The sequence below is a fragment of the Centrocercus urophasianus genome, unplaced genomic scaffold (genome assembly GCF_019232065.1).
Source record: "Centrocercus urophasianus isolate 14NV4802_14NV808 unplaced genomic scaffold, USGS_Curo_1.0 seq_13, whole genome shotgun sequence".
NCBI lineage: Eukaryota > Metazoa > Chordata > Aves > Galliformes > Phasianidae > Centrocercus > Centrocercus urophasianus.
The window spans coordinates 2,825,429-2,853,198 of record NW_024884475.1 but is presented as its reverse complement, the minus strand read 5'-3'; the positions used below and the strand labels follow the sequence as shown (position 1 = coordinate 2,853,198).

The following is a 27,770-nucleotide window of genomic DNA, read 5'->3' as shown; positions in this document are numbered from 1 at the left end:
GTTAGAAAAACTGTTAGATTTTTCAAAGTTGCATGGACCATAATACTAAATCTAGATGATAGGACAGCTAAAAGGAAACTCAATACATATTTCACTTAAATACATTTTTGACACCCATGGCCAGTAATGAAGGTATGGTTATTTTAATATCTGCATATTCTGTTATAAATACAGTATAGTTGAAGACACAGTAGTTTTCAAACATTATCAGAGATACATTTGTTTTGAAAAGATTCAACCATAGCAGTTAAACAATTAATTAGTTTGTTCCACACACCTTGCTTGCGTACATCCTCTACAGCAGCAACCAGTTCCTCCTTCAGATCCTGGCTCTCTTTAGCAATTTGATCTCCTTTTTCTAAAAAGTTTTGAGTAGCCTGCTCTACAGAGGCAGCCAACACATGGGCCTTCTTGGAGCGCCCTTTCTTTTTTCCAGATGGTCCCTTGTTGCTTGTGTTAACAAGCGTCGTTACCTTTGGGAAAGGAAAAAAATCAAAAGTTTCTGTAAGTTTCATCAATTCTTCAGTTCTAACAGCAACATACATTGTTGTCTAATTCGTTGTTTCCATTTTCTTTAATGGTAAGGTGATGTAATGGTCATGTGTATTGAATAAATACAATTTAAAGTTTTGTGTCATCTGAAGGATGGCAGCACATGCCCCCCCCCCAAAAAAAAAGGTTTTTACTTTTAGCTTAATTTATTCTGGTCCAAGCAAATGAACAGTCAGTGAACTAGAGAAATAATATACATTTTTGTCACTGGTCTTCATTTTAAAAAATGACAAAGCCATAAGATGAAAATGTAACAAAGGTCAGTAACTGCTCAAAAAGAAATTGCTTCTAGATATGTCACTGCTTATATTTGAGCAGTGACAGAAGCACTGTAGCTGTTCTCCAGACATTAACTATTCAGTGCAATGTTGCTTCAATATGTTTACAAGAAACAAATGTAAACAACTGTGAATAGTAGAATGATCATACTTATAATATTTAAAAAGAAATGCACACTGCTTTCATAATTTCTCCTAAAGTTTCCTAAAAGAATTCCTTGTTCAACTGTGCAGGAACAGACCAGAAACCTGAACCACACAACTTAATAATGCAATGAATCACATAGCTTCATAATAAGTTCTTCATAATATGTTATAGCTTTTTAACGGACCAAAAAATCTGACATCACTCCAGTGATAGAATCATAGAATCCTTAGAGTTGGATAACAGGACCCAAATACTGACCCAGATATCATTTGGTGTTAAATGGATGGAAATGCACCAATGGATCCATGATGTTCTGTGATCCATTTCACCTTTGCCTGGATGAAAACCAAGGCAGTCTACATAAGTGCCTTACCTATATGCTAACCCAAAAAATGTACTGTCAGAAAATCAGAAAATCTTTGCAACAGACAGAAAATATCAGAAAAAAAAAAGAAAAAAAAAGAAAAAAAAAAAAAAAAAAAAGATCCTGAAAGCAGTATAAAAACTTGCTGCCATCCCTTCCCTTTCCTATTATGAGAAGCATGACATTTTCAATGTGGTACAGTTGTGACCAAAGAGATTTTTATCACAGTCTCTCTATTAGATTTTTTTTCAATTAGTCTGAATACAGGGCATCTGAAGAAGTAAGAAAAATAAAAACGGAGCAGAAAAGGTTGCCAGAGCATGAAAGCACCATAAACACACACGTACAAGGAAAAACTTCCTGGACACAGCAAGTTAAATCTCTTCTATCCTTTGGTTTATTCCACTGTGAATGGATTTCTCCAGTACATCATGCAGATGACTAAGAAAACCTTTCAGATGCAACAGGCAATGAAATTGATTATATATCTACTGAACTTCTCATCGGAGACCTGAAGAGGAAGAAAATAATGCTCGAACTTGATCTTAATTATTTTAACTTCTTGAACCAATTAGAGGTAGACTGCCAGAGCAGTTCAGACAGTAAAGAAAAGATCTGAAATAAAGAAAATGCTGATCAATAAAGTCATAAATGAAGTAAAATCAGACTACATTATAGGTCTCTCTCTCTTAGATACATACAAAGGTCAACAATTAAAAGGGGAAAAAAAAAAAAAAAGCTTCAAATAGCACTAAAACAAATAAGTTGTAGTTAGATGAACTGCTGAAGTCCCCTGAATACAGAAGGAGCAGTCGAGTTGCACGTCTCTTTTGCTACTTAAAAATACAACTTTCCATTAAAAATAACCATAATAAATGTTATAGGATTGTGCCATCTGCAAGTCTGATCTTTCCACGAATAACTCAACTATAAAATGAGATTCTTTTCACCTAACTTTACCCACAAAAGAGATACACATGTATTGTAAAATCAACTAGAATTACTGAACTGCTGCAGTGCACTATAAGAACAAGGACCATACCTACCATAGAATAACATCAATTTTTTTCTGAGAAATACATACCACTCAAGTAGGAAGGAAACATAGAAAACCAGACTGAGAACGAGCAAATAGTTATGATTGCTAAATTAAGTGAAATAAATCCTAAAAAGAAATTTTTACCATCATAATATCAAAAACAGTTTGACAGTATATATAAAATACGCATTTTTATGTATGTATGTACTCTTTATAAAATGTTTCTATATGGTGTATTTAGTAGTAAAACAAAGTTCTCAGCAGAAGTAACAAGGCATTTTACATATAGCCCTCAAAGCACAACTCTCTCCAAGCAACTTCAAATAAATTAGACAGAAAAGTACTTAGAAAAATAAATACCCTGATTTAACTCACACAAACTTTATCGTGCCACAAGAGAGAATTTCGAACAGCTAAATACAGGACAAGAACAGTAAAAATCCACTTTTTAAAATGGCTAAGAATGTATTTGCAAAGCACTATAATCTACAGAATGGAAGATCTTGACTTTGTATGCTCTAACGCCATTTGTGTATGAGGACAGAGAATGCATTAATTTCAATCCTAGCACAGTCACTCCGTTCTGCAACTTGGTCATCAAGTCTCCCTTCTCCAGTTTAATTTCACTTCTCAATTCCGGATGTTCCAATTTGCTTGGAAAATTATTCAATATCACATCCACTTAAATGACCTTAATAGAAAAAACTAATTACACTGCTGAATGAGGGTCCCAAACTAATTTGATCAAGACAATAGTTCATTTTGGAGACAAACTCATTTACTGCACTAAAAGTAAGCACGAGGGGCTGGTTTCCTTAAGGAAAGAAAAAGAAAATGTGCATTATGGGCTGATTTACTTTAACATATGCATCTTTCAGCTTTTTTTAATGAAAGCATGAATTGAAATCTCTACCACAAATAATGATCTATAGATGCAAATATGTGTCTTTCAAAAAAAAAGTCCACATTCTGAATGTAACAATTGCAGCAAGCAGAGAAATATATACAGTGATGCCCACAACATGGTGGACTACTCCTAACGTACAGTTTCAAAAAGTAATGGGCATATTAGAAGTAGATGAGAAGTTCTGAGCACAGCAAAACATCTAAAATCTCCATCTGCCAGAAACCTTATTCCCAGAACAATTTCTGAGCATATAAGAAAGTCTCAGAGTACAGAAGGGACACGTAAAGAAAATATTAACAGCAGACACAGAGCATATACATTATTTCCAAAATGTAAATACTTTCCAAAGGACACGATGAAATTTCCTAGTCTTGTGTCATGAGCCAGAACTCTCTACTGTAACTACTATTGCTATGAATAAAAAACTGAGAACCTCATTCAGTGAAGGTCATCTTCTTTGTGCATCAACTCAGAGAGAATTGCCACGAACTTATGGGACTGCTACATAAAGAATGTTATCATCGGTATGCCTCATGCTCCTCTGTATTTATTTTTATTTGATTTTTTAATACATATTAGGAATGGATTCCCCAATAAGGAAAAATAAGTTACTCAAGTTCCCCAAAAATATAACTTTTCATTAAATGGCCTAACAAAACAAAAAAAAAAAAAAAGAAAAACAATGGCAAGAAAAATCCTGGACCCTCCCTGATGTCAGGAGACCACAGTGCTGGGGCTCCCTTAGTTCCAAATGAGGGGACCATCACCCTCTCTGGTGACCACCAAAAGAACCTGAAGGAATAGCATAGAGCTGCATCAGGGGAAGTCAGGTTGGATATCAGGAAGTGGTTCTTTGCTGACAGGGTGAGGGGCCACTGGAGTAGGTTTCCCAGGGAAGCGGTCATAGCACCAAGCTTGCCAGAGTTCAAGAAGTGTTTGGACAATGCTCTCAATCATACTGTGATGGACATCCATGTTTGGAGCCAGGAGCCGCACTTGATGATCCTTATGGATCCCTTCAGACTCGGGACATTCTATGGTTCAGCCTTTACATAACCACTCACAAAAATATTGCTGTTTCACCAAACTGGGATATCTTTTAGCAACTAAATTGGAATTACCAGTTTGAAAAGCTAAGAAAGTAGCTCCTGCTCAAATTAGAAGTACCATTCAGAAAATTTAGAAATACTGGAGGGGGAAGACTTGTATCAGTAAAAAGAAAATCATTTCCTTTCCTCTTCTAACAAAGCCACATATCAGCCTTTATCATATGTTGTAGAATACAAAGGAAAATAAAAGAAACAACCTGTTATCCCATTAACACTGATTATTTTTTTTTTTTTTCAGAAGCATCTTCCAGAAGATTTTAACTGTGTTCATGTTAAATGCATTCACGGAAAAAAAAAAAAAAAAAAGGAATAAGAAAAAAGACCATAGTTCAGTTCCCTTGGCAAGGCTTTAAAGCTAACTGGTTTACTTTAAATAACTTATCCTACCCTTACTGGTACAAAAGAAAGAATGTTGACTTCAGTTTCTTTCAGTAATTAATGCAGATCTCACAAAAATTCAGTACAATTATTCAATATATCATTTGATAATTCCCATAAGCTCATTTGGAAATCCTATAATGAACCTGGCTTTGTGATCACACTAGGGAACCTCGTTCTTATTTTATTAAAGAAGTTTCACACAGTAGCATAGATCTCTGCTGGAAAAACAGAACTTTACTAATTAATAGTTCAGTCCCATCCTCAATTAAGTCTTCCTTACACAGTTCCAGCAACACAAAAGAAAGGTGAGAATGTCTTTGATAAAAGAAGAAAATTGTATTAGCACGGATTTCCCTACTGCTGAGGTCACCTGTGGGCAGGGATATCAGCAGTGAAAGGGGATGGAACCAGATCATGTACTCATCACATTAATCCCTAATCAGCAGCTCCACCTCAAGGAAAAACATTCCTGACTGTGTGAGTTAAACTGTCTTCCCTACAGATTTCTGAAATTAATGGGCCAGAAAGCTGAAGAGTTGCAACACCTTTCTCTAGTATCGGATTGAACTGGATTAGTTAATCAAAATTTTCACACAATCACAGAATCATAACATCTTTTAAGTCGGAGCTGACCCTTAAGGGTTATCTTGTCCAACTCCCCTGCAATAAACAGGGACACCTGTAGCTCCATCAGGTGCTCAGAGCCTATCCAGCCTGACCTTGAATGTCTTCAGTGATGGAGCATCCACCACCTCTCTAAGCAACCTGTGCCAATGCTTCACTCAAAGCACTAACATTTTCACTAAAAAATTCACTAAAATTTTCTGTAACTATGTTCCACAATATGCATATATTGACCCTTTTGAGGAAAATATTAATCTGCACTTTTTCACTGTGCTACTAGCCATCCTGGATTGTCACTGATCACCCACCTTCTTGCCACAACCTTATTATTTTTAAGCATTGAATTTTAAATATTGAATACACCCATCAGATAGAGTGGGGTTTTCCAGAGAGTGGACAACATTTATGTTTGCTTGTTTTTTATAAAGAAGGCAAATGTAAGATGGCTATGCAAATGTACATTATGCAAACGATTCGGATTAGATGATCTTCCAGGTTCCCTTCCAGCTGAATTATTCTAAAACAATTCACATAAATGGTTTGGTTGCAACAGGTGCAATTAACATCAGGGTCTCTCTGTAAGACTTCTAATGGTCTGTAAGAAATCCTGCTATTCGCCACTGCCCCTCCTGTTTTCATTAAACATTACTTGCTCTTCCCAGAGGCATTTCATTGAATATGAACAGCTACGAGATATTCCTCTCTTCTCATGTATTCATATATCATCAAGTTTCTGGAAATACCCAATGACCTGAAAAAATAAAGCCCTGACATTTTAGCATAGGGACACTTTTGCTACTGGAAATAAGATGCGCTCAAGTGGAAGGCAGCCTTATTACTTCGCTGGCAGTATTAGTGGCATCAGCATCCCCCCTGAGCACTGTTTTTAAAAATCCTCCTTTTTCTGAAAGAAGTTGGATTCATCCTGGAGAAAAATCACTACTGTCTGGAAAAGCAATAATTTAATTTTCAAAATTGTCTTGGCATGTTGGGTTTTGGGTCTTTTTGGTTTGTTTAATCAAAATTTGTTTTCTTTGACAGGAGGAAGAAACAAAGACTTTTCAAAATACTCCATGACAGAAATGGACTAAAGCAATGGGCTGAAGTGTTGCTACGGGCTAAAGAACTGTGGGAAGATTAAAATCAAAGAGTGAACTAATCTGAACACTGTTCATGACCTTCACGTTGACCATCCAGAATTGGAGTAAAGCCATGGGGGACTGCTGGCTTTATATATCCCAAACCCTGCATACTGCAAAGTTGCTTTATGATATGGCTCTCAGCAGTATCTCATTAGGTAATCCTATTCCAACCATGAGATATTACTGAGCAAAATGCAGTATAAAATGCTTTAAACAAATTACATCTTCTTCATTTACATACAAAACAGAGGAGCTGCTAACTTGAGGTTTTTTTTCTCCCTAGCTATGCTTAATATCCTGTGTCACTTAAAAATTTGCTTTTTTCCTTGCTACACCAATATAATTTTGAAGACACATTCTGAAACATGACTCAGTCTTTAATATAGCTTCTTTTTTTAATAATATTTTCAAAGTTCTCTATCAAATTAAAGTAATTTGCCACTGCCCTTAGTCTATAAATCATAACTTTTTTTCTAACAACTTCCATAATTAACTCTTGTAATTATCTCTGCACAATTAGCACCAGATGTCTACCTAATTCATAAAACTAAAATTCTTCTTCTGTTAAAAAACAGATATTTGAATTTTCATCAAGCAATGTAATTCTCCACACCAACTCAGCCTTTTTGTACTCCTTCCAGTTCCCTTCAGCATTTGCAAACATCTGCTGTTTAGAAGAACTAATATATAAGCAGACTATAACGTATAAATTATTAGTGAGGATATTACAAAAAAACGCCAGTGACATACCTACCTTTCAGATGCCAAGTACATAGATAACTCAAGGCATGCTGATCAAAGCCAGTGTATTTTCACCCAGCCTAGCCTGAGAACAGATAGCTGCTCTGATTCACTTTTCCACTGCCTTACACAAATTCTTGGACAAATTTGCATATTTCTATTCTGTATAAAGGATGTACCTTTAGGATGTAATTCAGAGATAGCAACTCTGTTACTGTTCATTTATATTCTTCTTATCAGCATTCACACCAGTGGAAGAGACTTATATCCTAGCTCATGTGAATGAATATTGTATAAGGCACTTACAAAGTTCTTCAGTAAGCATTTTAAAGTTCTTAATTCTCTGTGGAATTGCCCATTGCTTGTTCTGTTAACAAAAAGAAGCAACAACAAAAACAACATCTCATTTTCCTCCCACAAACCTCCAAGCCAAGTTGCCCTGACTGTTACCTCAAAAAAATCCCTAGAGACACAAAAACTGCTGTTCAATTCCGTTTGCTGATCCTACCACTACAGAAAATCTGACAAGAGGAGTGCCAATTTGTGTCATTTATAGCACTGCTGCTCTACGATGTGGACATGTCAACTGGTAGCTTCACTGAGACCAGGACCATCTCACAAATGCAACAGGTCAGATGGTGACACTGATTACAGGGCACTGTCTATATATATATATACGTGTTGCTATGATTGTAGAACCTTTCTTAAGGATGAAAAAACCCTCTTCCTACACAGAAGTTTCTACTATCTTACTAGAAGTTTTGGTAATTCTAGATTGTGCCAAGCTAAAAATGCTTAATTAAGTAATATGTAATTACTTCTGGGTTACTACCAACGTGAGATAACAGTCTTCAACAAAATTACTGGCTTCATTTACCTCCTAAAATATCCGTTCAACAACTTCAGTACAAACAAAATTGACAAAAGTCAAGCATTAAGATGATTCTTTGAATTTCTAACCCACTGTGCTTTGTTTAATCACAGAAAAATCATTCTCAGAAAGGTCTTGTTCCCAGTCAAATGCAACTGCCAAAGACAGTATGAAATATGCAGATTCCCATTATTTTATTTTTAACTAAAATCTGTCATATCTCACAGACTACTTGATATATGTGAGCTTTAACCACATATTAGATCTACTCATTTCCACAAACCACTAAGCACCTAAGAAATCTTCAATTATAATAAACTGCTCAGATGCCCCATACTAACTTATTATAAACCATCCAAGGTATTTGATTGACACGGACATACTTAAAAAGTGCTGCTTACATCATGTACTTTTTGGGTTTTCACATTACATCAAGTAATCTGTTTGTATCATTTCAAGTTTGTTACATACAGGTAAGGAAGGCTGAAATAAAAAAATTTCAGCAACTGTTCTCTGGACGCTTTTTTTTTTGCCTTAAGCAGTCACTCCATAAAAAAGAAAGCAGTACTCCTGGCAGCACACCCCAAAACCTCACCGAAAACTTTCCTGTAACTCCTGTGATAGATGGAGTCACACATGCTCACAGTCATCACCTCTCCAGGTCAATGATTTGTGACTTCTTCCCCTCTGCACATCATGCGTTTTGAAAAGACTACTTTACCTGGCTTAGAGGAGCACTGTCACAGGGATGCCATCCAAAGAGATCTGGACAAGCTTGAAAAGTAAGCCCATTTAAACCTAATGAGGTTCAATGAAGCCAAGTGCGAAGTATCCGAGATATGTATACAGACTGGGAGAAGAACTTGAGAGTACCCCTCTGGATAAGGACTTGGGGTCTGTGACACATGAAAAACTTAGTGTGAGCCAGCAGCATGTACTTGCAGCCCAGAAGGCTAACGGTACCTTGGGGACATCAAAAGAAGGTTGGCCAACAGCACAGGGAGAAGATTGTCCCTCTCTACTCTGCCGTAGTGAAGCCCCATCCACAGTACTGGATCCAGGCATGGAGCTGCCACTACAATAAAGACATGGAGTGCCACGAAGATGATCAGAGGGCTGAAGCACATCTATTACAAATAAAGCTTGAGGAAGCTGAGCTTTTTTAGCATGGAGAAGAGAAGGCTCCGGGGAAATCTCATCGCAGCCTTCTAGTTCTTGAAAGGAACTGAGAAACAGGCTAAAGGCCCACTTTTTATAAGGACATGTAGTGACAGGACAAGGGGAAATCATTTTCAACTGAAAGAAGGTAGATACAGACTAGGTATCAGGAAGAAAGTCTTTACAGTGAGAGTGGTGAGACACTGGAACAGGCTGCCCAGTGAGGTTGTGGATGCCCTCCTCCTTGGAAGTATTCAAAGCCAGCCGGGATGGGGCTGTGAGCAACATGGTGCAAAGGGAGCACTATAAACACCTATAGCATTGGAACTACATGACCTTAAAGGTCCCTTCCAACCCAAACCATTCTATGATAAAAGAGAGGGCATTCGGAAGAAATTAGGAGTGACGAGGCACTGAGACAGACCGCCCATAGAACTTGTGGATGCCTCATCCCTGGATGTGCTTAAGGCCAGGTTAACAGGAACCTGAGCAGCATGACCTTGTGGTTGATCACTCTGCCCATGGCATGGTGTTGAAACTAGACAATCTGCAAGGTCCCTTCATACCTAAGTCATTCTATGATTCTATGATTACATATTAGGCAAGAGAAAAATCAGCAAACAAGTTCCATATTTGAAGTAATCAGTATTAGCCAATGAGAAATGAAACCACCTTATCCTAAGTACTGGGTAGTAGATCATCAAAGTCTCGAAAAACAAAACAGACAAAATGCACGCATCTGTTGTTGAATCAGAACCAAATGTTAGCAATTTTTTTTTTCACCTTCAAGCACCAAATCATTTTCTACAGAAAAAGAGAAGTATTTAATATGTAGAAACCTACTTAGTGTCAAACTACCTCTCTTTAGGCATAGGTCTCTTTTCCTCTGTTTTTTAGCAGAATAGAGAATACATTTAAATGATGGTAGACTCACTGAAGGAAAGTATTTCATTTAACCACATGAGGGCACACCACACTACAGTAAACAGAAGAATAAGCAACTTGTGAAATCCCTGCTTTTAGTTTACTTTACGTTGTGCTACGAACAATCCTTACCACTAAATAGCACACATTTACAAACTAATGTTAGCAATATTAAACTTGTGCTGGAAAAGAAACACTCCCAGGCACACACGATCCAGGATGTTCCTGAAGTATGTGTGAAATATAACTTTCCGACACAGGTAATGGAGAAGCAAAAAGGAGAGGTGTGTTGCTGGACTTTGTTCTTGCAAAGAAGGATGGACTGCTTGGGAATGTGAAGGTTAGGGGCAGCCTTGGATGCACAGCAATGAGACAGTGGAGTTCGGGATCTCACATGGAAGAAACAGGGCGATAATAGAATTGTTATCCTGAACTTCAGGAGAGCCAGCTTTGACTTCTACTTAGAGGCATCCCATGAGTTAGAGGCACTGGAAGGCTAGGAGGCCCAAGAGTTGGTTGACATTCTAGCACCACTTCTTCCAAGTTCAAGATAGGCACATCTCTAAGAGTAAGAAATCAGGCAAAGGTGGCAGGAGACCTGCACTGATGTGCAAGGAGCTCACAAAAAATCATAAATGGAAGAAGAAAGTTAACTGAATGTGGAAAAGACATCCAGCTACTTGGGATGAATACAGAAACATCAGGGCATGCAGGGATGCTACAAAAGGAAGGCTAAGGCCCATGTGGAATTAAATCTGCTGAGGGAAGTCAAGGACAACAAGAGAGGCTTTGAGTATTTCAAAATCAAAAGGATAACTAGGGAAAATTTGGGCCAGCTGCCGAATGATGTGGGTGCTCTAGTAATGGAGGACACTGAAAAAACAGTGTTACTGAAAACCTTTTTTGCTTCAGTCTTTACTGCTAAGACTGCCCCTGGAGACACCACCTGCAAACAATAGACAGAGTCTGGGGAAAGGAAGACTTCCCCTTGGTCAATGAGAATCTGGTCAGTGATCATCTAGGCAAACTCAATGCACACAGACCTATGGGCCTCGATGGCATGCATCCACAGGAGCTGAGAGAGCTGGCAGAAAAGACGGGCAAACCACTCTCTATCATAATCTTTGAAAGGTGATGGAGAATAGGAGAGGTACCAGAGGGCTAGAGGAAAGCCTGTACCACTCAGACTGTAACAGGAAAGTTATATGAACACAGGGAAAACCTTTACTTTGAGGGTACAGAGCACTGGCACAATCTGCTCAGAGATTCTGGTGTCTCCTTCTCTGGAGATATTCAAACTCACCTGTACACGTTCCTGTGTAACCTACTCTAGAGAGCCTGCATTATTAGCAGGAGAAGGAAGGTCAGTGATCTCCAGAGGTCCCTTCCAACTGTTGTGATACTGTGATTTCTTAGACACTTCTTTTTGCTATAAAAATCTGTTAGTGTCTTTAAGATACCATTATTTATGATTTAGTTCTTAAAAGAACTTTCCTGCAAAGCAGGAAAAAAAAAAAACAGTATTAGGAGAAAAAAAACAAGATGGCAATTACTTGTGTAAGTCTCTGTGGCTTTCACTAATAATTATGGTTTCACTTGTATTCAGGAAAAAAAAAAAAAAAAGTTTATTTCCTTAATGGACATCACACTTAGAATAACAGCTTCAATTTTTTTGGTTTTCCAACAACTAAGGAAATTACTAGAAAAACAGCATTTCAAAGGATTTAATGTTTAATAGGATTCTGAACCAACACAGTAAGCAACTATAAAGACAGGTAGTACTACTTTTCTATTTATCATAGGAAGGTGAAGGAAGTTGGCCTTCCTAGAAGGAGGCACGGGGAAGGACACTGGACGTGGAGGTGACTTCCAAAGCATCTCTGCAGTAGTTATTACAGAATCACAGAATGGCCAAAAGGGTTGGAAGGGACCTCAAGGATCTTGAATCTCCAACCCCCCTGCCACAGGCAAGGCCACCAACCTCCATACCTAATACTAGACCACGCTGCCCACAGTCCATCCAACCTCAGCTTGAACACCCCCAGGGAGGGGGCATCCACAACTTCTCTGGGCAGCCTGTTCCAGCACCTCACCACCCTCACAGCAAAGAAAGTTATCGATAAGACCTTGAAGATTACCTCTCCTAAGCTAAGTATATTGTTTCTGAGCAATCCTAAACAATATTCAAAATGATCTCATGCATCACTAAAGTAAGAAAGAAATTGGTTCCCAGGAGTTTGAGTTTCAGTTAATATAAAGTAATGCAAGTGAAGGAAGAAAAATATTTTAGAAACATGCAGTGAGTTAGTACTCTAGTTTCTCTGTAACAAGCAATATATCTTTCCTTAATGAAAACCTTTCCCAGAAAGAACAGCAGAAAACAGAAGCAACCAATCCTCCGTTCTACTTATAGAAATGATAAGAATCAAAATCTCCTGGAAATAGACATGATTCTATTTTCTGGGAGTTCTGTTTCCAATAGTATGAAGAATAATGAAATTAATTTATTCATCCAGTGAAAATTCCTTAAGTTTTTTGTTTTCATTTTTAAATAATGAACAACTGAGGAAAATGAAGAAAACAATTTTCTTAATTGGCATTTTAAATGAAAAAAAAAAATCATTTTTCCAAGAAGACTGTGCAAACTTCTTTAAGGTAAAGTCTGGACAGGTAAAAGCAGCTGTTATTACCATGTTACTTCAGTTCTTTTCCAAAACAACTTTACTTAAGTAAACCATAACTTCACAAAATGATTCAGTGATCTAAAAGAGAACAGACTACACTATTACACCTTTTTGTTTTCTTCCCACAACACTATCATCCATTTTTAAACCACTGATTCACCAATATGCAGAGATTTGGGTGTCTCACATATGGAAAGGAAGACTTGAATTACTGAGTTTGAACAAAATACGATTTTTGATGAAGATTCTTCAGGGCTGGTGCATTTCACATTCAGCCACTCATTTACCAGTGATGACAGTCTCCAAATAGAAGTATCCACGCAAAGAGAAATAACTGTTCCGACTTTCCATTTTAGTTTGCCAATTGTTTCAGTCCTGAAATAACTTCAATACAATCACAGCAGTACTGTTAGCCACACCTCCACCATTCAATTGTAGTCAAGCTTACATAATGAGCAGAAACGAAAACACCTTCAGAGATTGTAAATATATAGCAATGATAAATTTTTGGTCAAAAAAAATACATCAGAGAATGTTCAGTAAGTTTTCAGGCTTCTTATTCTGCATATTTCCCAGCCAGATAAAATTTCTTTCACTGGTGTAAAATTCAGAAATCAAGAAGTTATACGTATTACCATATTCAGCTGGAAGGAACTTTTGCAGCACTCTCACCCAGCTTCGCATCAAAGTAAGGCTAGTTTAAATGTAACATTGAGGTCGCACCAGACCTGGACCAGTTTTGAGTGAGTCCAAGTACTCAGACTACACCACCTCCTTGGCCCAAAATTTGTAATGTTTGACCACCTGCATGGCGTAAAATTATTTCTGGGTATCAACCAGACATCAGTTAGATATCCTGACAACTTCTGCCCATTGCTTCCTTTTCTGTTATATGTCCTCCCTATAATATTATAGCCTTTGGCTCCACTAAAGCTCATGGTTCCACCTTCTCTGCAATCTCTCGTCAGGCAACTGTAGAGGGCATTAAGTTCTTCTCAATCTCCTTCATGATGAACGAAGTCAGATCTCAGCCTTTGTGTTTTGCACTCCAGCTCCCTGCCCATCTTGACTAGATTTACTTTAGTATAGCCACATCTTGAGTACTCACGATTGCCAAATCATACTAAAAAAGACTCTGTATTTCATCTACAGTCAAGATCCCTTCTCTTGACAAAGCAGCTGATTTTTCTCTTTTGTGTGCTTTTTACATAACATTCTAAGAAAGAAATCAGTCTTACAAAACTGCAGGTAATTGTGTAATTAGAAACAGTCTGAGAAACACAAAGGAACTTGTTGGAAGCTTAAACATTACTTTTTTTTTTTTTTTTTTTTTTTTTTTAATGAAGCTTTCCAGTTAATACCATCTAATTAAAATAAGATTCATAGAATCATAGAATTGCTCACGTTGCAAAAGACCTTAAAGAGATTATCAAGTCCATCTGCAATGTAATCATACTACCCTAACAGCCCTCTACTAAATCATGTCCCTGAGCACCACATCCAATTCACTGCTGTATGTAGAAGGTATGTCTGATATTATATACATATATGTATGTGTATGTATCTGCCTATCTTCTATTACAGATCAGCAATCTCACCCATTAGGGCTGTGGGCTGCCATTATGGTCTGGGAGACTGTATTCACTGTGTCAAAAGGTACTGTTCTGTGTTGACACACAAACATCTAATATTATAATTTTATCTTTTGGAGACCTGCCATACCAGTTGAGACTGCTAATTCAAATTGCCTGTTTAGAGGTAGAATTTGAGAAATGGAAAGAGAACATCTACAGAATCAGATTTGAGTCAACCTAGAAGCAAGTCCTTTCCAACAAGTCTTTTCAGGCTACCCAGAGAGATTGTGGATGCCCTATCCTTGGAGGTGTTCCAGGCCAGATTGAATGGGGCCCTGGGCATCCTGGTCTGGTATTAAATGTGGAGGTTGATGGCCCTGCCTGTGGCAGGGGGTGGGACATTCATGATCCTTAAGGTCCCTTCCAACCCTGGCCATTCCATGATTCTGTGATTCTAACATCATCTCCTTGGTTTTCTCCCAGGATTTGCTAGGAAGATAAACCATTTCTGTATCACTTCTGTTCTTGATTTTTTTCTTTTTTTTTTTTTTTTTAATCAGAAGAACATAGAGCAATAACATCATCCCACACAGATCCAACAGCTTCTTATGTCCCACACATTCCACACACAGATCTAGTTGGGTAGAAATCAACATTTTTTTTCTTTGTTTCAACAAAAGCATCATGAGTAATACAACTAATTATCCTGCTGCATATGGTACCTGAACCTGGCTAATCACCCCAGTGCTAGGCATTTGTCTGCCTACCTTACAGTTGGCTTGTGCTCCATTTTCCCTGCTGATAAAGAGATGGAATTCTTTGCCCCTCCTGCTACAAGTGGAATATTTCTTCCTAATCCACTCTCTCTTACCATTAATACTGTCAGCACTGACTTTCTGAAGAGCAGCACAATAACAATGGCTTTGGTTTAAACTCAACCATATGGAGAAAGAAAGTACAAAACTACAAATTTGTGGAAAAATAACCCTAACTGGCAATGGCAGCCAATAAAAGCCTTAGAAATGTACAAGAAGAGATATAAATATATATTGCCAGCAGTAAGTGGCAACTGGCAGAACAGAACAGCAGGTGCCAAAGAAAAGGTGTTATGTCTGAAACACAAAAAGTGACATTAAGTCAGTTTTCAACTCATTCTGGCACAGCCTATAAAGGCACACAAAATAAGCTTTTTATTAAAGAACAAAAGTATTATTTAATATTAAAGTATGTAGACTTTAGGCTGTATTTTTAACAATAAGCTATTTAACAAAGATGTCATCCTGAACAATGTATAATTCCATTATTACATTTTTACACCAATTATCTCAGTAGAATATTACTGCTAAAAATAAAAAAGTAGATTTTCTCCAGTCACCTTCCTAACAAGCATTTCTAAACTGTATTTTCTTTAATTATGAAATGAAAAGCCTTTCCAAAATGCCAAAAAGTCTGTCTAACATGACTGTTCCAGAATAGAACATAACTGTTCCATAGCATAACTTTCATCTACAGCTAAGTAACTTCTCAAGTAAAGAATCATACTCCTTCCTAAATACTGCAGGAGGTATTGAAAGCAACCCAACATAGTCTTTGAGGATGCAGGTTAGTTCCTACATCAGAGCAACGTATATGAGTCAGTCTAAATTCATAAACCTCTATCTAAGAAAAGAAAAAAATAAACAAGGTTTGACCTGTAAAATATCAAATAATTGCAAATAAATACACTTGAATGGATAATAGGGAAAAATTTAGCCAGTTACCACAAGGAATGCATAGCAGCTTATAAAAAAACACTGTCTGCAGTATAACATCAAAGAAATGGATAACAAATATTAGGATTAGTATGCACGAAGGGAATAATTGTGTAAGCACTATAGTAAAAGTAGAACAAAAGATCAACAGTTAGTAAAAATAAACAAAGTTTAGAGTCCCTTCTGCCACTTGAAAGGTTACAGATTGTGACATGTACTTCTCTAACTGCTTTTCCAAGGAGTTTATTTGTACTTGGGTTGGACATTGTTGGGTACACTTCCTTAGATACAATGAAACAAAATAATAAATTTATCTTTATCATATTATTTGATTTTAGTTCCATTTAAATAAATAATCTCCCAAACTTCATCTAAATAATTGCTCATTTTAGCCATAAGTACATTAATTTTATCAGGGAAGGACCAAAACTTATTTGCCCTTCTATCTTTGTGTGAAGCACACAGCAGTGTACTGTTACAGAAAATACCCCCTTAAAAAGGTTTACCAAGGTACATTCTGGAAGGAGCTAATAAAAAGTGATTATGCTATAAAATCCCAATAAAATATAACCAATATGACCATCAATTTCACTAAGATATATGTAAGAACATAAAATGAATAAATTTTTACTTACAGGAAGTAAAGCACAAGCATAACAGAACTATGAGCCTTTAAGTGAAACCAATAAGTTTTTTTTATTGCTAAAAGATGTAGACTGGGAGCCGTCACCAGAGGTTCTTGGGAGAATGCATAAAAGAGATTAAAAAAAAGCCTAGTTTAAACCAAATTACTTCTTTTGGATTGTTGTTTAACTTTACCTGAGGCCAGATCTGTACTAGACTTTCTGCCTGAACCATTGTTGATGGCTGAACGTCCTCTTCCAGAAGCACAGCTGATTTGTGCTCTGCATTAGGGCTGTTTTGGGCGGCCTGCGACTTGTGCCTGCAGATCCAGCTGTACCAACAGATCATATCCACACTCTAACTTTACTCACTTAAATAAGTGGTTTTATTCAGAAACTGTTAAGCTAGTACAAACTCTCTATGGCCAATTACTGTGAATTTGTCAAGCATATTTCACTTCAGTGTCTTGTCTGACTACGAATAGCATAATATACAGCATCATATAATGTTACTCAGCATAAATAAGGGCTATTATGCAAAGATCAATTGTACTATTTCAAAGCTTAGATTCTGCTTAGTCTGTAGCTATCTAAAATGATGATCTTGCATTTTTTCCACCCCATTTGTATATCTTTGACACCTTCAAGGCAATTTTCCTCAATCAGCTTAAAATTTAAAGTAAAACAGTAGGAGGAACAAATGAATTTTCTTACATATAGTACAAGTCAACAAATTTAGATTATATGTATCAATTATAATGGTACATTTAAAAGTCAAAGCAGTGTTTGACTACAAGCTGGTTTTACTCTTTTAGTTCACTTCATCATTACTACATTTGGCCTCAAGTTCTTTAACTTCTACATACCCCTTCCCCATATAAGTTTCATGATGGAGCTCTAACCAGAAGGTATTTCCTGAGAACCGTATCAAAGATTTGGCATCAGCCTTTCAAATTCAACACATTTGGTACAATGCCTTACTCAAAACATCTACTATTAAAATCCCTTTGCTAAGTGAACAAGTTTTCCAAGAAATTCTAGGCCAAACAAACATGATTCACTCTGTTGACAAACTGTCAGAAAGGTGGAAAGAGGTTTTAGAAGTAGATGTGGGAGTATGATACATAGAAGCACATGCCTAACACTTTATTTTTAACTATCTGAACTGGAAGGAAAAATACTGAATGCATACTTTGGCGTACCCTTCTGAAAAGTTTGCTCAACTCTACACAATACCGAGCTGGTCCTCTATATTCCTTTGCAAGAGTAGATTTAATTAGGTTAGACTATATAGAGAACATTTCATTTAAACCCTGAGTTTTACCTTATGTCAAATCACCATTCTCAAGGAACAGGAAACTGCTCAGTGCAATTATTTCAATCAAATAAAACTATCAGCTCTCTAAAAAGCCCCAAATTAGGAATTCCTTGCAATTCACATGCTTTAAAGTAGAAGTATACTTCAGTACAAACTGGTTCATATCCCTAAGAACGTTTTTTTGTTCAGCTGGGTGGTTATATTGTTTCTGAAGTAGGAAAACAACCTCCAGAAATAAGTAAATTTGTATGAGTGTATATGATAGATAGATAGATAGATAGATAGATAGATAGATAGATAGATAGATTTACGATGGACTGTGGAGAGCTAATCTACCTCTTCAAGGTAAAAAAAAGAATCTCACTGCACTCTTCCCAGCAGATGGACACACAGGTCTTCAGCAGAGTGACTACTCAGAAATAACCAAAGTTATTAAAAATATTAATTTGTGAAAGAGTAAGACAGCTTTGATTAAACCGCCTGGTTGTGAGTTAACAAGAAACGCTGTAAAACATGACTAACATCTTGAAAATATCAAAAATTGAAAAAAAGGGGTCGGAAGAAAACAAAGGTCTTTCTTCAAAGTATTTACTTGAAATTAAGAAAGGGATTATAAACGCTGGGTAACAGGAAACAGTTGTTTTCAGAAAGATAAATAGATCAATGTGCCACTCAAGAACAATTAGGAAGATTTACATTTTCTCAGTGTCATTCTCCTATCCAGTATTCCACTGCATATTCAAGGTTCATTGTTGCTTTTAACAATTTGCAAGATTTTCATCCATGACTGTGAATACTAAGCATGAGGAAACAGATTAATAAGAAAATAATCAAAAAGAAAGGTTTCATTTTTAAAGTAACAAAACCAATCAAAGTTAACATCCAGAGATTCTCCAGCATTGGATGAACTGTCTCTGTAAATACAGATTATCAGAAGAGCTAGAAGCTACTTGACTACTGTAATAGCCATTGGTATATTTATCCTCTCCTAAAAGTTGGGGGCTGTTTGGGTATTCACAGTTTTGTGCATTCATATATATACATATTTTAAATAATATTGACAGTGATAGGACAAGAGGGAATGGTTTTAAGCTTAAAGAGGGAAGGTTTAGATTGGATGCTGGAGGGGAGTACTTTACAGAGAGGGTGGTGAGGTGCTGGAACAGCTGCCCTGAGAGGCAGTGGGTGTTGCATCCTACTGAGGTGTTTAATAACCAGGTTGGATGGGACCCTGGGCAACCTGGGCAAGTGCCAGATGTAGATGTTGGTGGCCCTGCCTGTGGCAGGGGAGTTGGAACTTGATCCTTGGGGACCCTTCCAACCTAAGCCATTCCATGACCCTATAAAGTAGATCAATGAAAAAATTAAGTGAAATATCAATGGAAATGGATAACACAACATGAAAACAAGTGGCAAACAACAAACTTTGCCTCCAAGTGAGGCAGAATATGCCTGCAAATGACACATTCTCTTTTACAAAGAGAATTTGCACTCAGATTTGAATATTTCCAGTATCTGGCACCGACAACCAACTTCTAAGCCTAAATCTAAATAACCAAATCTAAACACATAGGCCACTGCAAGTGGAAGCAAGGTGTTCAAGAGGCTTAAATAACCACTTTTAGTTCCTAAGTAAAATTGAACTCACAGAAAGGATATAGAGTTAGAAAACCTTAACAAATCACCATAGAAATCCATTCTGCATTTGTTGAATATTTTTGGCTGGAATATAAATTCAAGCAGCTAGTATGTAATTGCTATGACCTTTTTAATACAATCAGTTATGAAATGAAAATTAGCGAGGTTCTTGTTTTTTGGGGGTTTTGGGCAAGATTTCACACCTACCAGCCTTTTGAAGACAACGTATTTGCTATTTAAGTATGGATGTGCTTTGAAGGATGCATTTCCCCACTTCATTACAATATATTTGAAAACAGACATACATGACCATAGCCCCTGTAGCAGTCTTGCCTTTTGTTTCAGACAATCCATTCCTGAACAGCTTCCTTAAATTCAGCATAGGGAGCTTTTAAAGACAGATGTAAAATGAAGTAACAAAACAGGAAAGCAGCAAAGACAAAAGTGAGCAAAAAGCTCTTGGAAATATGAATGGTCACTCTGTTGTGAGTTTGTACAGCACATGGCACAGCAGAGCTCTGATCCACAGCAGCAGACTCCAGAAGATGCTGAAGCCCACATAGATGCCATTATTCATTAGGCATATGGTGCTAATGCCTGAGCAGCTTGCAATGAATCACAACTTCACCTTGCTATGACTTGGGGGCACAGCTTGCACTCAGAGATAAAGCCCCCATTTAAAATCCTGTTACCAAAGGAAGAAAGTCTGCTGATTTATCTGTCTGATAAATGCCCCACTTTTGAACAAGGCATGAGGTCGCTTATTAGCCTCAAATTTGAGCACACTCTGGGAGGAAGCCAGAACTTCCTTACAAAGAATATTGAGCTCTTCTAGACTAGCGAAGTAAGTTGCTAGCAGAAAAAGATGCCTCAGAGCTGACCTGAAACTTTGCACTTAGTTACAATAATAGAAATGAAAACCTACTTTTACACACGCACACATAACACAAACACATTCCCTGTTTGTCTTTAATAGAGAGATTGGAGTAGCAGTTCCAAGAGATAACAGAAAATTTTCACAGAAAGAGGCAAAACACCATAGACTCTGACAATATTTAGAGAAACCTGATTGCTCATTAATTCTGATTATCAGTCTCTGAGATAGGACAAAGCTTGTGGCTGTTTACTCTTGACCTAGCCCTTGATCTCAATCCCAACACTTAATAGAAATGTTACAATTGACTTAGAACAGTAGAATCTGGAAATATTCAAGGAAAATGTCATGAGAATTAAAGTGAGAGAAAGATCAAAATAGCATTGTGACCTTTCCTGCTTTCTGTAAGATAAATACATTAATACTATGCCTTGAGTTCATTCGAATTCTTTTTTTTTTTCCCCCCAGGAAATGGCTCAGATTGTAGTCACAACTCACAAACTCAGAATAATATAATTAAATAAGGGAAGTAATTAAAGCGTAACAGCTAAGTTTCCCAACCCAAGCTCTTACATGTGAAACAACTTCTGGCCATCAGAGAGCTCTATTCGTTTTCTTAATTCCACCCTTGACCTGTGACAGATTTTTAACTGTAACCCTTCAGACTTCAAATATAGTGAAGGATACACATAGAACAAAAGAGGAAAGATGCTAGAGAATTAAAAAACAATTACTGTGTTTGATACATGAATAAAGTCATACAGAAATAAATGATACAGTATGCATAACTAAAATACAGTGTTAATGAAATTAAGCACAACTAAAGTTGACCACAAAGAAGCACTAAGGATACTTGCTACCTTTAATGGCTCAATGATATATAAACTTCAATAGTGGAAATATTAAGATGTGCACAGTGAAGGGAAAAAGAGGGATGTGCACGAAGTTGCCACTGCTCAGAAGAGATGAAAGATGCTGTGAACAGTGCTTTACATGACAGATGATACTACTCACTGATGGTCAACAATGCAAAGACTTAACACAGAAGTAGTTCAGGAAAAAAAAAAAGGGAAAAAAGATCATCCTGCCACACATGCATGGGAAGGTCCTCAAAAAGAGTTTCCAAGCCATCTCATCACAAAACAGAATCAGTTTTATCTCTGCTACTCCTGACAAGGGTACAGGAGAACCTTTTTCTAATTATTCCAAAGTCTTTGAATAGTGGTGGATTGCATGACTTCCTTGGGAAGTCTATTTCAGTGCTTTGCTACTTTTAGTACTAAAGAGCTTTTTCTATTATCTAGCAGGAATCTCTCCCTTTGCAATTTAAGGCCATTATTTCTTATCCTATCCACTACAGGCATGAAGAAGAAATTGTCCCATTCCCTCTTAATGTATTTTAAAACTGTTACACCCCACATCTGTCTTCTTTCCTTAGAATAACAGCTCCAATTTATCCTATCTTTCACAGAAGGTCCCACTTTCTAGACTTCTGATCACAGTTCTTGCTCTTATCTAGACAGCCTGTGGCTGTTCAAGTCTTCCCTCATGTGTGGTACTTAAACTGGACATCATACTTCACTTTATTTAGCACTGAGAAGCACTAAAGGGTTGTTTTTCAGGAACTGAAGTTCTGTTCTATGACTGAATTTAGTGAATGCCTGTTAAGTAAATCTTGACACTCTTTGCTTATGCTTAGCTATGATCCACTGCCATTCCTCATCTCCTTAAGTATGGCAGGTCACTAATCTGTATTTATGCAGCTAATTACCTCTGGCCAAGTGTAAAGCTTTTTAATTACCTCTCATGAATTACATTCTATATTTTCGGGTCATCATCTGCAACTTGCCTAGGTTGTTTCAATTCTCAACTTGTCTACCAACAAGCTCACAGTCCCAGCTCTAGCTTGGCAGTCTGAAACATAGTAGGCATCCATCATAGAGTCATAGAATGGTTTGGGCTGGAACGGACTCTTAAGATCATCAAATCCTACAACCTCCCATAACCATGTCCTGTTGGACCATTGCTGGCAAACTGCAACTCAGCCCAACTTACTCACTTCTCCTTACAAGCATTAGGTGCTTATTGAAGCAACTGTCCTTGAGAACATTCGCCCTATCACAGCTCTGATAATTCCTGTATCAGTATGTTACAGGGTACACTGGAAAGTTTGAAGTAAGCATCAGTAGAAACAAGATTTCTTTTTTTTTGTGTGACCAAAAAATTATTAATCTACCAGAGCATTAAAAAACATACTCCCATCCGAAAACCTTTTTAAACACTGCCAATCAAATGGGTCATTCAGCTCCACCAAAACATTAAGCAAACAGTAATAAATATATCCAGACCTATTACTGCATTCGATTCAAATGCAAAGATGGTTTAGAGTGGCTGTGAGAGTCATGTAAAACACTACTCATGCAGTGACAGTGTATGGCAATAAACACCCCTACTGCTGCAGCATTTTTCAACTGCCTTCTGCAGCTTCCAAAAAACTAATTTTTATCCTAATATCTAGAAAATTTGGATTTTAAAGGTAGAGTCTACATTCTAATAAAAATACATATATATATATATAAAAAAAAAAAAAAAGACCTTTGGTTATAAAGTTCCTTCGCAAGAAAAAAGTACTTGCACATTTACTCCACGTGTCTGGATTTTACTTATACTTGAAGGAGGTTGGTGGCCCTGCATGTGGCAGGGGGGTGGGAGATTCATGATCCTTGAGGTCCCTTCCAACCCTGGCCATTCTATGATTCTGTGAGGCAATTTATAAAAGCATACTTGTTTTAAAACAACTCCAAAGATATCTGAAGAACATAAAACTAAAATTCTTAGGAAACTGAAAGCAACACTTCCTGCTAAGGAGACATCAAGAAAATACCTCTAGTTGGTATGGCACTTAAAAACATATTTAAGATAAAACAGCCACTTACAGTAGGATTAACAGAAGTTTAAATTGTTCTCATAAATCAAATAAGGATGAACCAGCACATTGCCTGCAGTAAATCCCATAGTCGTGCAATAGAATTATGAGGAACCACATTATAAATCAGAAAGATATCTTCTCAGCCACAATATTTCTAACAATACAAACTTGTCAGAACTAAAAAGTAGAGAATTGAAATCCTATCAAGCTCATAAACAAAGAAATATGTAGTGAGTACTTGAAACAATCTACAACTAATCCTCTGTTTTCAAGTGGTTATAAATTTGCATGAATTTACAACATCCCACTTGTTCCAGTTAAGCACTCTGGATTTACGGATTCTACTACATGTTTGTGAAAAAGGACATCAATAAAGGTTCTACCATTTCTAGACCAATTATTACTCTAGATTTTTTATTTATGCAATGATTTACAGTTCTTTTTTCAAAGTCATCAAGCACCTCCATGTCTTGCACCCCTAAAAGCAACGGAACAAAAGAAAGACTGTTCCATGAGAAGGTAAGGTTGATTGCCCAGAAGATCTGTGGGTACCCCATCCCAGGAGGTGCTTAAGGCAGATCAGACAGGTCTTTGATCAGACAGGTCTTCTTTGTGCAGCATGATCTGATAGTGGGCAAACAGCCAACGGCAGAGGTTGAGATTGGATGGGATCTAAGGTTGCTTCCAACCCAACCACTCTGTGAGTCTACAATTGGCTTAGTTTATATTGTCATCTCAGACATTTTCCTGAACACAGCCTCACCTCTCCTAATCAATCTCTCTACTGCAGAATCCCAGAGCGAACAATAAATAGAAACCACTTTAAAGCTCATAGGATCTTTTCCCAATTTTTTTTTTTCCCCACCCATGCAGTAAAAAAAAGCTGGCATTGTGAGTAAATTAAGCAAACACAGAGTAGATGCTCTCCCAGAGTAACTACTTTTAAATAGTATGTCTTTACACAGTCTCCACAGTCTATTTATTCTAAAAGTCTAGTGAGCAACTGTTTCTGGTTGAAAAGAATATTCAAATTTCCTTCTCTTATATCAAACTATAATAAGTAACACATTATTGCCTTATGCAATACAGATCCTAAACCAGCAACTTAGGCATAAATACTTTTCTGGAATTAAAAGCAAACATTGATAAATGTCTATAGAGTAATAGCATTTTACAATAAAATTACTTAAAGCACATTGATATATGATCATATCAACACTATAGCATCTCAGAAAAGACCTCACAATGATAGCAACATCTCCTTTCAGCTCTATAAGTTTTGAACACCTACAGAACTCTCCAAATGCAGTATTTTTTGTTAGCTCTCTTCTCCTTTGAAGAGAGAAGGAGATTGCTCATCTGTCAGATCTAGGAATGTTTTTTTCCTTTCAGCCATTTAGGAAGCAAGGCAAAAGGTCTGATTTTTACTAGAACTAAATTATGCTAATATCTTTTACACAGCATTATCATCATACAAAGATCTACCTTCAGAGGATGAGTCTTCAAGTTGTTTCTTTGTTTTGGATGCATGCTCAGAAAAGTAAAGCAAGACTATAAAGACCTGTTCTGACAGCATCTTGCTTTCCAGTGGTTGCTTTATTTTCCCCCACTTGCTTTGCACCACATATTCCCACCTCTGCACATGCAAATGGGCTGACTTGCTATCACGTGCATGGGAATTGATCAGCTGGCTCATGTTTCCTTGTATGGACCTTTCAAACAGAAATACCTGATAAAAAGTGAGCAACGGTACACATCTCATCCTAAACAGAACCAGTTTTAGAATATAAATTGTGCTGGGAATACAACTTAATGCAATTCCTAACATGGGACATACATGCAAAATATAGTTTCTAATTTCACTTAAGACCAGAACTAAATAACCTGATCAGTATTTTTTGGGGGGGTTGGAAAAGTGGTGAATAGGTCATGAAGAAGTGAAGGAACCACTAAAAGATCTCCTCCTAAAAGGAAAAGTAACAGAGGAATATATAATTGTTGCCATAAAACAGAGATTCAGGGCTAAGGTGATTAATCAGAATTGATTAATACAGTGAACAAAATGTACTGTCTTTATCAACATGGAAAATTTAATGTTATTTTTTTCATTGACGTACCTTAGAACAAGATAGGATGTTCATTAAATGTAGAACATTAAAACCTAGAAGTCTACTGAAGTCACAGAACTGTATTAAATATACAGATTTAGTTATTTAAAAAGTAAATGTGTCAAACAAGAGCAAAACTCAATAAAAAGGCTCGTATCATAGTTTTATAAAGTTCTTCTGTATCATGTACAAGAGTCGCTAAATTAATACTGCAGTAAATAAATTTACAAGAACAAGCAGCTCCAAAAATCTCATGAAAAATAAAAATGAGATATGAGTAGTATAAAATGTAAGTGTTAATAAGGGATTTATGAATATCAAGTGGGCCACACTCTCAGTGGATGAAAGTAGAACTTTAATGGACCCAACATACGGCACATTTTGATGAAACAATTATCTTTCTGATAGTTCCACCCTGCATAAATGGAAATGCAGAAACCCAACATAAGCTTCCCTGTTGGACTTCTGTGAAATTGCATGCTGATTACACACACTCATTGTCTGACTAAATAAGCTTCTTGCAGAGTGTTCAAAGGCTGTGCTGCTAAAAGTATTATCTCGTATGGAGGGTTCACTGTATCATACACTCACACAGGAAATCACAGTAACTCAAAGCATACATCATATAAACTACTGCAACTGTTGACAAGGACATTAGCAAAGATAACGTTCTTTACAGCAGTGGGTAGTGTGATGGGGAAACATGATCTTTATATATATTATATTCAAATATATATCATCTTCATATGCAACCACTGAATCTTTAGCTTTCTGCTGATGGTCATAAAACACACTGGAAGAGCGGCTGACTCACTGCTGTTCTTCATAGTGGTATTTGCAAGTTGACTCATACAGAGAATCCAAAATATCCATTTCCAAAGGACTTGCCATCAGTTCAGTGAACAATAAGTCATTAAATGTGAAGTTCAGACTGCCAGGTTTACAGAAGAAGCTGTTATATGACTGTGATTTTCCAAAGAATGAATGAGATTCCACTAAGTCTTATGAAACACGATATATAACCAGCTGATTAAAACAGACACAATAGCCTGTTAAACAAAAGCATTTTCTTGAGAACAAGAATTTCAGAACCAGCACATGTAACCTTGCTGGTTACTAGCCTTTTCTTTTATAAAAACACAACAACTTAAAAGCTTTGTCAGAGTGAAGAGAAAAACTTCGGAACCAGATGTTATTTGGGAGTCCTCAGGAACATGACAATCCTACTGTAAAAGACAAAATTTCATCTGGAAGAAAAAAAAGAAAAAACAAGGAACACCACGGAGTGTGATATAAAAGAAAAAGGCACAAAGAAATTCAGGCTTAAAATGAGCAGTAATTTTGTAAACGCATTGATTTTAAAAGAACTTAGAGTCCCTTGATACTATACCAGGAAGTAGAAAAAAGTAGAGAAATTATCACAGGATAATAGCTACAAATTCTTTGGCCAAAGGATGCGTTTGAAGGAGTACACAGAATGGTTAGTAGAGAGAAATAAGACAGTCCTGAATAAAATTAATACAAGAAGCTAAAATCTAAAATTTAACTTCTAAATACATCACTTCTAAAGACATAAAATTGTTTTTCCTCACTAAATTTCCAGTCCATAAAGAATGAAAGCTTGTATATTTTCAGTAGTTTTCTTTCAAGTTCAAATGCATTTAATTACATTTGCTTGACGTACGATTCATAACTTTTATTGGTGCTTTGGCACAGAATGGTGACTGGGGACAGAAACAGGCAGTTGGCAAAAGTAAAGGACCGGAAGGAAAACAAGAAGGACAAGATGAGAGGACTATGTTACATTAACTAAAGATCCATTGGCTTCCTCATAATACCTTCGTTAAGACCTCTGGTATCAAATCTACTGAAAGCCCCAAGGTTTAGGTCAGCAGAAGCACTAGCATATAATCATTTCAGGTCAAGGTTTTGTCCTTCAAAGCAGCTCTGAAATTTCAAGTGGTTCCAAAATTAGGACAGAGAAATTCTCTGCTATCATTTTAGGTTTGCTTTTTTTTTTTTTTTTTTAAAAA

General features: G+C 36.8%; 1 protein-coding gene across 1 annotated transcript in view; it reads right to left on the bottom strand.

The window, feature by feature from the left end:
* Positions 1–27,770, bottom strand: part of CTNNA2 (catenin alpha 2) — a 396,255-nt gene that overhangs the window by 353,431 nt on the left and 15,054 nt on the right. The window contains exon 2 of the mRNA XM_042812772.1: positions 278–473. Within this exon, the coding sequence (XP_042668706.1) occupies positions 278–473 (196 nt within the window). The remainder of the gene's footprint in view (positions 1–277; positions 474–27,770) is intronic.